The sequence below is a fragment of the Panthera tigris genome, chromosome C2 (assembly GCF_018350195.1).
Source record: "Panthera tigris isolate Pti1 chromosome C2, P.tigris_Pti1_mat1.1, whole genome shotgun sequence".
Taxonomy (NCBI): domain Eukaryota; kingdom Metazoa; phylum Chordata; class Mammalia; order Carnivora; family Felidae; genus Panthera; species Panthera tigris.
In genome coordinates, this window is record NC_056668.1 from 150,599,033 (window position 1) to 150,613,603 (window position 14,571).

At 41.6% G+C, this 14,571-nt stretch overlaps 1 protein-coding gene across 1 annotated transcript in view; it reads left to right on the forward strand.

Moving 5' to 3' along the window:
• The window catches only part of SCN11A (sodium voltage-gated channel alpha subunit 11), a 94,291-nt gene that overhangs the window by 44,221 nt on the left and 35,499 nt on the right, over positions 1 to 14,571 (forward strand). The window contains exons 14-16 of the mRNA XM_042999271.1: positions 702 to 884; positions 3,304 to 3,672; positions 5,813 to 6,244. Coding sequence (XP_042855205.1) covers positions 702 to 884; positions 3,304 to 3,672; positions 5,813 to 6,244 — 984 coding nt within the window. The remainder of the gene's footprint in view (positions 1 to 701; positions 885 to 3,303; positions 3,673 to 5,812; positions 6,245 to 14,571) is intronic.

The window sequence follows — 14,571 nt, forward strand, 5'->3', positions numbered from 1 at the left end:
AGACAAAACCAAAAACATATATTTGTGCCCGTGGAAATCACATCGTTTCGCGCTTTCTGTAGCTCTTGCCTTTCTTTTTGATTCTCCGGTATTTTGTTCTGGAATAAGGAACCCTGCATTCTGCGAGTGAATGTTTAGGATTATACGCCAACCCACTTCTCCTCCTTTCAACCATGACCAATGCAGGGTTTAGCCCATGGTATTCATCATAGAGGCCAAGCGTCCATATTGAGTTGCTCAAAGATGTTTCCTGTTCCCGGCAGTGTTTTTTCAAGTCTCTGCTCTGGGCCCCTTTGAAGTCTTTTTCTGATCAAAGTGGTTGGGTGAACTCCTCCTGGGTTCGGCTTTATGGAGGATATTTATCTTCAGTTTTCAGAGCTGCCGTGTACTCCCCACCTCCCCCATTTTGGAACTTTCGTTGACATTTTAAAGGAACTTAGAGGAGGGATCGCTTGACATTTTCTATCACTCTGCCTTATTTTCAGCTGAATGGGAAATAATATTTATTCTCCACGCCGATGTCCGCGAGCTTGGGAACACTGGAATGGGCACTATGGGGAGAGGAATGGGGGGAGAGGAGCCAAGTAAATCAAAATGCGCTGTATTTCTTCGGACTTCTGCAATTCCCTTGGACCATTCTTAGAACTGTATCTTCAAGGAGCAGTAGCTCCCTTTTCTCATTCTTCCCTGTCTCACTGCAGGTTTTCACTGGCATTTTCATGGCAGAAATGTGCCTAAAAATCATCGCGCTCGATCCCTACAACTACTTCCGCCGAGGCTGGAACATTTTTGACAGCATCGTCGCTCTTCTGAGTTTTGCAGATGTGATGAACAGTGTGGTTGTAGGAAAACAAAGCCCTCTGTTTTTCCATTCCTTAAGAGTGGTAAGGCACTTACTGTTGTATTTTACTGAAATGCCTTAGCTGCCAGGGTTGACGAGAGTCTTGAGTGAGTTCAGTGGCTATTTTGCACTCAACTTGAACTCCTCTTGCCTTAACCAGAGACTCAAAACCGCCCTCCTCCTGCCACCCAGGTTTTGCATGTTCTTGGGAGTCCGCGGGGGTCTCCTCCCAGCTGAACCCCTACCTCCCCACTCCCAAGATGATGGTTTAGGCAAGCAGGTGCAGTGTTGTGTCTTCTGGTGTCAGGATTGTGCTCCTTGATTAGCGTACCACCCCTCCCTCCATCTCTTCCCCACCACCCACCCCTGAGCTCTGAGCCGGGCACCCTCACATCTGGGCTCACCAAGGGGGGGTGAAGACCGACAGGCACGAGGTTCCACCTCACGGCTTCCAGTGCCACATTCCCATGCTGTCATCTCGGCCCTCCGTCTACTGCCCATGGAGGCATGCTGGTGACCTTTGCAGAGGCACCTGACAGGAGCTGACCCGAAGGAGGGCTGAAAGGGGAGGAAAAGTACTGTCTTCAAGGAGTCTGGCATCTAGAGACGAGACAAGGCAGGGCCAGAAATGACCGTGAGGCAAAGTAGAGAACGTGACAGACCCCATGAGAAGTATGGATAGAAAGCTACAGAGAGACCACATCTAACAGGGGAAGCAGGAAGCCAGAAAAGGTGGCCTTTTGTCCCCTTCCAGAGATTTGCTTTTTATTTTGGCAGGGATGAGATTTCCAGGAGTAAGACAGTTGCCCCAGTTACAGAAGGTGTACATTTTATACTTGGGATATGTTAGGCGATCACACTGCCCAAAGTCATGTATCGTTTTAGGCTGTTCTCCTGAAGTTTTATTGGTGCTCAGGTGAGCAAAGTTACATTTGCTTTACGATTGTTTAGGCTTATTACAGCCATGCTCTGACGGGAGGGACTCTGTGGAGTTGTCTATATGAGAACAGAACCGTGATTTCCCCCATCTACCCTCTGGGGACACAGCGCTGATCCTTCTCTTGGGCCATAAGTCTTACTGACCTGAAATGTTTCTCCCAAATAGTTGATAGGATTGTACTTTGGAATGAAACCCATTGGTTTACATTGGAAGTTAATGTAGGAAATGACCTATGAACGTAGTTGCCACGTTGTCTCCTACAGGGTCTATAAGGTTCCAGGGAAAAAATGTTCTTTTTGGAAAAAGTGTGTGTGTTTTGAGTAGCTGATTGCTTTTTCTCTCCTGGGTACAAAATGTCATATTACTCTCATCACTGTTAGACAGTTGAGATTCAGACTTGTGACCTGAATTATGTAAAGCAGGAGTTAGCAGTTTTTTTTCTGTAAAAGGCCAGATGGTAAATATTTTCAGCATTATAGGCTATGTGGTCTGTGTCGAAATCATTCAACTCTGCTGTTATAGCACAGAAGTAGCCATAGACATTCGAGAAGAAATGGGCGTGACTGTGTTCCAATAGACTTTTATTTATAGGCGTGGACATTTGAACTTCATACAGTTCTCATGTGTGATGAAATACCCTTCTTTTGATTATTGTCTAACCATTTAAAAATGTAAAATATTCTAAGCCCTTAGGCCATACCAAAACAGGCATTGGCTGGATTTGGTCCTTGGGCCAGACTTTTTTGACTCTGCGTATAGTATTCTATAGTATAGAATTCCAAAACATTTCATTTTATGCAACAGACACATATGCTTAATTCCACCATCATGACTCCAAAGTATCATTTAACAAAAATCAGAACAAAATATTTCTTTTTTTAAATTTATTTAAATTCTAGTTAGTTAACATAGAGTGTATATTGGTTTCAGGAGTAGAATTTAGTGATTCATCACTTGCATATATCCCAGTGCCCATCCCAACAAGTGCCCTCCTTAAAACCCATCACCCATCTAGCCTATCCCCCTACCCACTTCCCCTCCAGCAACCCTTAGTTTGTTCTCTGTAGAATATTTCCATTTTTTTTAACTTTTTAAATGTTTATTTATTTTTGAGAGAGAGAGAGAGAGCGAGAGAGAGACAGCGTGAGCAGGGGAGGGCAGAGGGAGAGGGAGACACAGAATCCGAAGCGGGCTCCAGGCTCTGAGCTGTCAGCACAGAGCCTGACGCGGGGCTCCAACCAACGAACCGTGAGATCATGACCTGAGCCGAAGTCGGACACTTAACTGACTGAGCCACCCAGGCGCCCCAAATATTTCCATTTTTAAAACAAAAAGTAAATATGGGTGTTAGCGTAGGACAAGGAGTTGATGACTATGTTTAGGATGGATTTGGCTTTGAAAAGATTTTTGATAATCATAAATGCTGTGCTTTGGGAACGTGTCATTTACTACATAGCTGAGCAGATGGCATTTGTCTTTAACAGGCTTTTCTTCCACTTTTGTTTATTGTCTGTTTCTACAGCTAAGGGTTTTCAAGCTAGCCAAATCCTGGCCGACTTTAAACACACTGATAAAGATAATTGGTCACTCCGTCGGAGCCCTGGGAAACCTGACCGTGGTCCTGGCCATTGTGGTCTTCATTTTCTCAGTTGTTGGCATGCAGCTTTTTGGCTCTAAATTCAATTCTGTAAGGAATAACACCAAATCCTGTGGCCCTACAGTCCCATGTTTACGACGCTGGCACATGGGGGACTTCTACCGTTCCTTTCTGGTGGTATTCCGCATCCTCTGTGGAGAATGGATCGAAAACATGTGGGAATGTATGCAAGAAACTAGTAAACCACTGTGCGTCGTCGTCTTTCTGTTGATCATGGTGATAGGAAAACTCGTGGTGAGTGTCTTATATCTTTTTTTTTTTAATATATGGACTAAACGGATGCATTACCTTCTTTTGCAATGCTTCGCTAGTGATTATTACTCTACATATAAAATTATGCATGTAATGTTATATGATATTAAAATATGCATTTGAATTTGACTTGAGGAAATTATTATAAGCATGAAACAAAACCTCCTTGTCACACAGCGCTCATGTTGACGGATGCCTCAATATCTATTCTACTACAGGCGATTATTCTAAGATAATTGTATTCTCTTTGTCCATGAATGGCTGAGGTAGGGATGTGTGACTTAATTTGGGCAATAAGATGTAAAGGGATATCTAGTAAGGAAGATTTCTTGGTCTTAAAAAAAAAAAAAAAAAAAGGATGACCTAAAAAAAAAAAAAATGGTCCCTTTACTTTCCCTGGGCCTTGTTATTAAAGACTGATTCATCTCAGAGCTGCAAACATTATCCAAGCAGGAGAAGAGCCAGCCTAACACAAAGTTGTTAGGAAGGTAGAGGGAAAAGGTGGAATGAACCTATCTTCGTGTTCCCCATGTTTTATTTTTTAATTTTATTTTATTTTTTGAGAGAGAGAGAGAACACGCACATGTGTGCAAGCAGGGGAGGGACAGAGTGGGAGAAAGAGAGAATCCCAAGCTTGGGACGGGGCTTGATCTCACAACTGTGAGATCGTGACCTGAGCTGAAATCAAGAGTCAGACGCTTAACCAACTGAGCCACCCAGACACCCCATCCCCTTGTTTTATTTTCAAGTGTCTTGTGTTACATTTTCTCGTTGTGTAAGTTACCTTGAGTCTATTGCCTGCAGCCGGAAACATAGACACTATTAGCTAATTGGGTACCCAGTAAAGATATGAAGAGACAAGAGACACACAGGACATCTGACCACAAGGTCTTGAGAATCAAGTTGGGGCTATCGTGCAAATATAATGAACCATCCGCATGAACACCATTGCTTCATCCTATGTATGAGATCAGCGTTGTTAGAAAGACAATAAGTGATACAAAAGTTTCGGAACAGGGTATCACCAATGGGAGTGGGAACGGAGTGTTAACAAAGGATGTGTGGAAGATACAGTACTTGAGAAGGGTACTCAAGAGGCAAGGAGGTGGCGCCTGGGCGGCTCAGTCGGTTGAGTGTCCAACTTCAGCTCAGGTCATGATCTCACGGTTTGTGATTTCAGGCCCCACGTCACTCTCGCTGCTGTCAGCCCAGAGAGTGCTTCGGATCCTCTGTCCCCCTCTCTCTCTGCCCCTCCCCTGCTTACACACTCTCTCTCTCTCCAAAAAAAAAAAAATTATAAAAAAAAAAAAGGAGGCAAGGTGGACTTAGCAAAGAGAGGAAAGCTTGAGCAAAGATCCACAGGTGGGAATTCTTACGGTGAAGCTGAGGGAGAGTGATGAGACCCATTCGAGCTCATGAGATACGCCTCCCCGAAGGCAGTCTATTTTTGAGTGGGTGACAGCCACAAAGGCGCTTGAGGAGGTAAAGATGATGAATGGGAGGGTGTGTAAGTGTCAGCAAAAAAACCCCGAGTAGGAAGCTGATGAGATGATCTGAATTTAAATTGATCCAAGCTTCAACAGAAGAGTCGCAGATTCGCAGATTCGATTCCAACCCCTCCGGCTCAGTCCCAACACTTTGCTGTGGTTCAGGCAACAGGACCTAAAAAGCCTGCCCAAAGCACATCCTCTCTCAAACTGTACCAACAGGAGAGGACTCCACGGCAGTATGAGACATCAGACCCATATCCCCGTGGGCAATTCCAGGAAAACCAAGGTCAGGATTCGACGGATCCCCAAGGAATATACATGGCCACACAGCTCTGCTTTACCGTGGCCAGGGTTTACAACATCTGTTGCTTGTATGTAGACAAGGCAGACTTGGGCTGTTTGCACCATTTCCCTTCCGTTTTTCTTTTACCTTGCTCTCTTCCTCAATTTTTCTCCTCTTATTCATTTTATAGGTAAACTTTTTTATAGGTAAATACCAGAAGGACGTAGAACTCTCATTTGAGTTAGTTTTGGGTCTTGGGGGGAGAAGTTGCTCCGGAAACCTACTGTATCTTCCCATCTGCTAAACTTCCTATTCCCCTTGTGTCTCCCCTCCCCTCGCCCCGCCCCAGGTACTCAACCTCTTCATTGCCTTGCTGCTCAATTCCTTCAGTAATGAGGAGAGGGATGGAAGCTTGGTTGGAGAGGCCAAAAAAACCAAAGTCCAGTTAGCCCTGGATCGGTTCCACCGGGCTTTTTGCTTTGTAATCCACACTCTTGTGCGTTTTTGTCACACGTGGTGCAGGAGGCAAACGTTACCGCAGCAAAAAGAGGTGTCGGGAGGCCCTCCTGCCAAAAGCAAAGACATCATTCCACTGGTCGCAGGGGTGAAAAGGGGCTCGGAGACCTGGGAGGAGTTCGGTGTAGTCACGTCTGCACCAAAGACCTTGAGTGTAGACCATGACCGGACTTGGTTGGCCCCACTTGCAGAGGAAGAGGATGATTTTGAATCTTCTGGCAAAATCAATGCACAGTGCGTTGCACCACCTGAGGCTGGAAAACAGGTACGAAGCTTGATACGTAGACGTAGAGGTCACATGAAGGTAGAGCTGCCATGGGGCACTGGTGGCCCGCCCTGTTCTGAGCACCATGCGGTATTTGCGTGCACATCCTAGTGCCGGTTCGAATCGTGCTCCCGCACGTACGGAGGTGGAGAGATGGCAGAGGAGTCCAGAGGGGAGCGAGATCAGAGTGGGCCAGGGTGACAGGGGAATCAAGTGACTGTGGTTGAGCCCTAAAAGAAGCGTAACGTTTGGATTAGCTGAAAGGTGGGAAGTGAACCGAACAGCACAGAAAAGGAGACGGTGGTGAGAACAAACGCAGTCTCTGAAGGGACCAGTAGGCGAGGAGTGGTGGGAGATGAGGCGGTCAGGGAGTGGCAGGGAGCTGAGCGCCCTAAATAAACAACTACAGGCTTCATTCTGGATGCAGCTGGGCTGTCTCAATATTCCTGAGTTTTCCACAGTGGTTGTACCATATTGCATTCCCATTAGCAATCACTGTAATCATTCTGACGGGTTTGTGGTGGTATCTCATTGTGGTTTCAAGTCTCATGTCACTGATAAATAATGATATTGCATAATATATCTTCATTGGTAAAGTATCTATTGTCCATCTTTATTTCTTATTATTGAGTTGTAAGAGTCTATTACATATTTGGATACAAGTCCTTTGATAGGTATAACACTGCACATATTTTCTAACTGCCTGTGGTTCATCTTTTATTTTCTTCCCAGTATCTTTCAGTGAGGAGAGATTTTTAATTTTGGTGAAGTATCACTGATCAATATTATTCCTATGGTTCATGGGTTTTCATTCCATTCTAAGAAATCTTTGTATAACCCAAAACTGGACATATTTTCCCATATGTTTTCTTTGAGAATTTTACAGGTTTAACTCTCAGGTTCAGGTCTATGATCCATTTCAACTTAATTCTTGTGTATGATATGAGTTGAGTCATTTTTTCCTGTATATATGAGTGATTATAGTACCGTATTTTGAAAAGACTGTTCTTATCCCACTGAATCAACTTGGTATCTTTGTCAAAGATCAAATTGGCTCTATCTGTTAATATTTTTATGTTATTGTAAATGTAATTTTTAAAATTTTAGTTTCTGCATGTTCGGTATTAGTACATGGATATAAATAGGCTTTTGTGTTTTGACTTTGTATCTATCCTGCAGTGTTGGTAAACTGACTTATTAATTCCAATAGCTTTTTTGTAGTTTCCTTAGGATTTTCTAGGCATATAAGTATTTCATCTGTAAATAAAAACTTCTTTTTTTTATGTGGGCTTTTTTTTTTTCTTGCCTTATTCCATTGGTTAGAACCTTTGGTATAATGTTGAATAGGAATCATGGGAATGTATTCCTTGCCTTGCTCCTGGTCTTAGGTAGAAACATAAAGTCTTTTCCCATTAAGTAAGATCTTAGGAGAGGAAGTTCCCTTCATTCCATTTGCCAGGAGGTTTTATTTTTCTTTTAAATTATGAATGTATATCGATTTTTCTGAAATACTTTTCCCATATTTATTGGGATAATCATTTTTAACATTTATTTTGGATGCTAAATCACTTAGGCATTCCTTGGATTATCCCTATTTGAGCATGGTATGTTATTATCCTCTTATGTATATTTGCATCCAACTGGCTAGTATTTTGTTAAAGATTTTGCATCCCTAGGTTTTTCCCTTATAATGTGTCAGCCTGGTTTTGGTATCAGGTTAACATGGGCCTTCTTATAATATGATTACCACCGTAGTATTAGCTAACACCTCCATCATGTCACATAATTATTTCTTTATTGTGGTAAGAATATTTAAGGTTTACTCTCTTAGCAACTTTCAAGTATATACCATAGTATTATTAATTATAATCACAACACTGTACATCATATCCTTATTCATCTTCTAACTGAAAGTTTGTATTTTCGGACCAACAGCTACCCACTACCCCTACCCCCCACCCCCCAGCCCCTGTTAACTACCATTCTGTTCTCTGTCTCTGCAAATCTGGCTTTTTTAGATTTCACACGTAAGTGATACCATGCTGTATTTGTCTTTCTCTGACTTGTTTCACTTGAGCATGATGTCCTGGGGTCCATCCAAATATTATCGGTTATAATTGAGGCTAGAACATTGTGTGTATTGTTTCAAATATTCTGTTCTTTTCTCTCTTCTCCTTCTGGTATTCCCATTACATGTATGTTTCACCTATGTAGGTGCCCCACAGGTCTTAAGGATTCTGTTCCTTTTTTTCCCCGTATTTTTTTCTCTTTGTCTTTCAGGTTTGGAGATGTTTACTGAGATAGCCTCAAGCTCAGAGATTCTTTCCTCAGCTGTATCCAGTCTCCTAACAGGCCCATCAGTGACATTCTTTATTTCTCTTACAATGTGTTAGATCTCTAGCATTTTTTAAATCCTTTCTGAGAATTTTCATCTCTCTTGCTCAATTTGCCTGTGTGTTCTTGCATGCTGTCTACTCTGTCCATTAGAGCCCTGAGTATTTTAATCATAGCTGTTTTAAATTCCTGGTCTGACAATTCCAACAACACTGCCATATTGAGACTGGTTCTGATGCGTGCCTGTCTCTTCAACCTATATTTTTTGCCTTTTAGTATGCCTTCTGTTTTTTCTTCAGAATCAGACATGATGTGCTGGGTAGATGGAAATGCTGTAAATGGGCCTTTGTCAATGTGTTGGTGAGGTTTGAGGGGAATGAAGAAGCTCTGTGGTCCTATGATTAGGTCTCAGTCTTTTAGTGAGCCTGTGCTTCTGGACCGTGAACAGTGCTCCTCAGGTGGCTAGCGTGAGCTAGAGTCGGGTATTTCCCACCCCCGGGTCAGTTAGGTCCTGATAAAACCCCAGCAGGTTAGACTCTGGTTAGTTTCTCTTGAGGGAAAGGCTTGTTAAGAATAGAATTCTCTAGCATGTTTCAAAATGGTTCCTTTTACTCTCCCCCTGCTGGAAGCAAGTGTGGATTTTTCTCCTGTATTTACTGTGAGAACCTGGTAGAGCTCTAAGAGTTAAAACTCACAAACGTGTGGGGGCCTCTGTTGACTGGGTCCCCTAGGACTTTTATCTCTTAGATTTGTCCACACTGAGCCTCCAGCAGTTTGTCAATTACAGTTTAGGTTTCCCTCCTCGGGGACTGATTCCCACGGAGGATTTTGCTCCTGGGCTTCCGCTTTGGTAAATTGTGATTCTCTGTATTATCCTGTCTTTCTCTCCAATTTGGGGGACAATAATTTGCCCTGGACTTATTTCTCTTATGGCTCTAAGAAGAGTTATTGGTTTTCCAGTTCGTTTAGCTTTTCACACGTTAGGATGGAGTGGAGACTTCCAGGCCTTCTTACATGTCAGACCAGAAACTGGAAGAGAGAGAGAGAGAGACAAAGCATAAACAGGGGAGGAGCAGAGGGAGAGGGAGACACAGAATCTGAAGCAGACTCCAGGCTCTGAGCTTTCAGCACAGAGCCCGATGTGGGGCTCAGACTCGCAAACCCTGAGATCATGACCTGAGCGGAAGTCACTTAACCGACTGAGCCACACAGGCGCCCCTCTGTGAGAAGTTTTTAAATTACAAATTAAATCTGTTTACTTTGTTATAGGAATTACAGGGCTATTCTGATGTTCTGTTTCTTCTTGTGGCTGTTTTGGTAGTTTTTGTATTTCTAGGAATATGTCCTTTTTTTGAAGTTATCTGATTTGTTAACATATAGTTAATCATAATATTTCCTTGGAATCCTTTTGGTTTCTATAAGGTTGATAGCAATGTCCCCTTTTGTTCCTGATTTTAGCAATTTGATCTTTCATTTTCTCTTGGTCAGTCTTATTAAAGTTTTGTCAATTTTGTTGATCTTTTAAAATAATCAACTTTTGATTTTGTTGATTATATCTATTATTTTCTGAATCTCTGTATGCTTATTTATGCTTGTTTTGAGTTAGTTTTCTCTTCCTCTCCCAGTGCCTTCAGGTGGAAGGTTAGGTTATTGATTTGAGATGTTTTTTAATTGTAGGTATTTACTGTATGCTTATTTATGCTTGTTTTCAGTTAGTTTTCTCTTCCTCTCCCAGTGCCTTCAGGTGGAAGGTTAGGTTATTGATTTGAGATGTTTTTTGATTGTAGGTATTTACTGTATGCTTATTTATGCTTGTTTTGAGTTAGTTTTACTTACTGTATGCTTATTTATGCTTGTTTTGAGTTAGTTTTCTCTTCCTCTCCCAGTGCCTTCAGGTGGAAGGTTAGGTTATTGATTTGAGATGGTTTTTAATTGTAGGTATTTATAGCTATAAATTTCCCTCTAAGTGCTACTTTAGCTGCATGTATCCAACAAGTTTTGGCATATAATATTTTTATTTCCATTTATCTTAAAGTCTTTTATACTTTAAGCCTTAAAGTCTAATATCTTTTGTGATGTTTTCATTTGACTACAAGTCAAATTGGTTGTTTAGGAATGTTTTGTTTAATTTCCACATAGTTGTGATTTTTCAAGTGTCTTTTTGTTCTTCCAATTTTATTTCATTATGATCAGAGAACACAGTCTGTACAATTTCAATACATTTAAATTTATTGAGGCTTGTTTTATGGCCTAGCATATTGTCTATCCTGGAAGTGTTCTGTGTGCATGGGAGAAGAATGTATATTATGCTGTTTGGAGTTGAGGGTTCCACAGGTGTCTTTTCAGTATAATGGCTAGGTCATGTTGTTCGAGTCTTCTATTTCTATCTTCTACTTAGTTGTTATATTCATTTTTGAAAATGGGTTATTGAAGTCTCCAACTATTATTATTGAAGTGTCTATTCCTCCCTTCAATTCTGTCAGTTTTTGCCTCATATATTTTGTGGCTCTTCTGTTAGGTGCATACATGTTTATAAATGTTATATCTTTCTGATACAGTGATTTGTCGTCATTATAAAATGTCCCTCTTTATGTCTAGTAAATTTTTTTGTTTCAAAGTCTGTTTTGTATGATATTAATATAGTTATTACAGCTTTATTCTGGCTTCTGCTTGTATGATAGCTTTTTCCATTCTTTTACTTTCAAACTGTTTGTATCTTTGAATCTAAAATGTCTCTTCTGTAGACAGTACATAATTGGATCTTGTTTTCTTATCCAGTCTAACATTTTCTACCTTTTTTATTAGATTGTTTGACCCATTCACATTTAACATTATTATTGATCCAGTTTATCTACTAATATTTTACTTTTTGTTTTTATAAGTTCCATGTGTTTTTATTCCTCTTTTCCTCCTTTATTGCCTTATTTTGCATTATTTAAGTATTTTTTTTTTTTTTTAGCGTTTATTTATTTTTGAGACAGAGAGAGACAAAGCATGAACGGGGGAGGGTCAGAGAGAGGGAGACACAGAATCTGAAACAGGCTCCAGGCTCTAAGCTGTCAGCACAGAGCCCGACGCAGGGCTCGAACTCACAGACGGCGAGATCATGACCTGGGCCGAAGTCAGCTTAACCGACTGAGCCACCCAGGCGCCCCATGTATTTTCTAATAGAACATCTTAATTCCTTTAATGACTTTCACATCATTTTTTGAGTTACTTCCTCATTGATCGCTCTAGGAGCTGCCACATACATCTAACTTCTTCAGAATTGATGTCTGATAAGTTAACTTAGTTCTAATGAGATACAGAAACATGACTCATGTGTAGCTCTGTTCCCTCTCCCACATTTTTGTAGTATTTTTATTATACATATTGCATTCATATATGTTAAAAACACAACAATACATTTTTATCGTTGCTTTATATAATTATATGTTTACTAGTGAAGCTGAGAAAAGAAGGAAAACAAGTATCTATTTATAGAGTTTATTAATTTTCTCATTTATCATTTCTAGCTCTCTTCATTTGTTTCTGTGAATGTGAGTTACCTTCAGGTGTCATATCCTTACTACAATAAAACTGTGCTCCTGGTTGCCTCTTTGGTATTATTATTATCACATATATTTTATTTTTATATGTTACATGTCCAAAAATACGTTAATTTTAAACTGTTTCAGACGATTTCTTTTGAAATCAGAAGGGAAGAAAAGAAATACGCATTTTTCTCATCTTTTATAATTACAGACTTACCTTTACCTCCGCTCTTTGCTCTCTTGTGTGTACTTTTACTATCATTTAGGATCACTTACTTTCAGCCTGAAAGATCTTTTTCAGCATTTTTTTGTAAGGTGGGTCAGCTCGCCAAGAATTTCCTTTTTGTTAATCTGGGAATGTCTTTATTTCACCTTCATTTTTGAAAGATAGTTTTGCTGGATAATAAAATCTTGGTTCACATTTGCTTTTTAATTTCAGCACTCACGGCATATCATTCCACTGCTTTCTAGTCTCCGTTGTTTCTAATAAGAAGTCAGCTGTTAATTTTGTTGGAATCCCATGGTACATGATGAATGGCTTCTTTCTTGCTATTTTCAATATTTCCTCTGTCCTTGGCTTTCAGCATTTTTACTATGGTATATCTATGTTTGGATCCCTTTGTGTTTATCCTATTTTGAGTTTTCTGAGCTTCTTAAAGGTGTCGATTAATATTTTTGGTCAAAATTGGGAAGTCTTCAGCCATTATTCTGCTCCTTTTTCTCTCTCCTTTCTTTGTAGTTGGTGTGCTTAATAGTGTCCTACATTCCTCTGAGTTTCCTTTAGGTTTTCTCTCTTCTTTCTTTCCTGTGCTCTTTGGATTGCACAATCTGTACTGATCCCTCTTCAAGGCCACTGATTCTTTCTTCTGCCAGTTTAGATGTACTGTTGCTCAACTTAGTGAGTTTTTCATTTCTGTTATTACACATTTCAACTCTAGAATTTTTATTGGTTTTTAAAAAATATTTTTTTTAAGGTTTATTCATTTTTGAGAGACAGAGAGAGAGCATGAGCAGGGAAGGGGCAGAGAGAGAGGGAGACCCAGAATCTGAAGCAGGCTCCAGGCTCTGAGCTGTCAGCACAGAGCCCAACGCGGGGCTCGACCTCACAAACCGTGAGATCATGACCTGAGCCAAGGTCAGATGTTCAACTGACTGAGCCACTCGGGTCCCTCCCCTCCGCCCCCAACCCAGGGAGAGTCTTCTCAGTTGTCTCTTTCCTCGGTTCTCTGTGGTGAACTTGCTGACCTGTGGTTTAGTTTGTTGCTGTTTTTTAATTAATTTATTTATTTTTAAGATTTACATCCAAATCAGTTAGAGTTTGTTGCTTTTCATGAAGAGCTACCAGTCTCTTCTTCCTTGCTTACCATCAAAATCTCCGTTGTTTTCAAGAATACCCTTAGGCTTGGACTCCCTCACGTTGTGTCGGATAAAGTCGGTTCTTTTGTGGAGAGCTTCAAAGTTCTCGTTTCTTCTGGAATGCCTCCTACCATAGGCAAAAGCCCTTAGCTACTAATGCAAGTGCTTGGAGGGGCAGTAGTCTCACATCTTCTCAGCTTCCCTCTTTGTCAAAAGAGGGAAGCTCTTCCCTCCAAACTAGCTGGCGTAAGGCTTATCAGGGTTCCAGTATTCTCAAGCTGGGGAGCCTGGCATAGTCTCTGTCCTAGGAGACTGGTTTGAAAAAGAGAGCCCAAATCCTTGGCCGCATTCGCCAGGAACGTGGCCTCGTCAACTCCGCATTGGAGAGGATAAGGAAAGCTAGTGATCTCCACCTCCTGATAAGATACATCTCGCTTCCTTGGGGGCTGAGGGTAGAGGGAGCCTCATCTTCCCCGCAGCCGCCTCAAGTAAGGCTTCCATCGAACTGAGCTGGAAGGTGAGAGGGAGAGGGGACATCATGGCTCGATCGCCATGGACTCCTGCTGCTGTTACTGAATTCTGAAGATTTTTTTGAATAAGTGTTTCTTCCTTGGCTGTATGCCCTGAGGACAATTTCCAGGGACTCTGAGTGATTTCTTAAAAATATTTTCCCCCACTGAGGCTCGTTTCTCTGGAGAACACGTCCACGGAGCTCCTTACATTGCCATTCAGGAAGTGAAGCTCTGTATACTTTTGATCAAATCCTAAACTCACTCATTTTGATGACCCTTCCAGATTATTATATGATTTCGGTTTTTTCTCGGGTAAATCCACCTGCTAGTAGTTAATTTACAGGGCTACTGATTTGTCTGTCTCCTCCTGTATCTCGGAGCCCTCGTTTAAAATTTCATCTTTAGGGGCGCCTGGGTGGCGCAGTCGGTTAAGCGTCCGACTTCAGCCAGGTCACGATCTCGCGGTCCGTGAGTTCGAGCCCCGCGTCGGGCTCTGGGCTGACGGCTCGGAGCCTGGAGCCTGTTTCCGATTCTGCGTCTCCCTCTCTCTCTGCCCCTCCCCCGTTCATGCTCTGTCTCTCTCTGTCCCAAA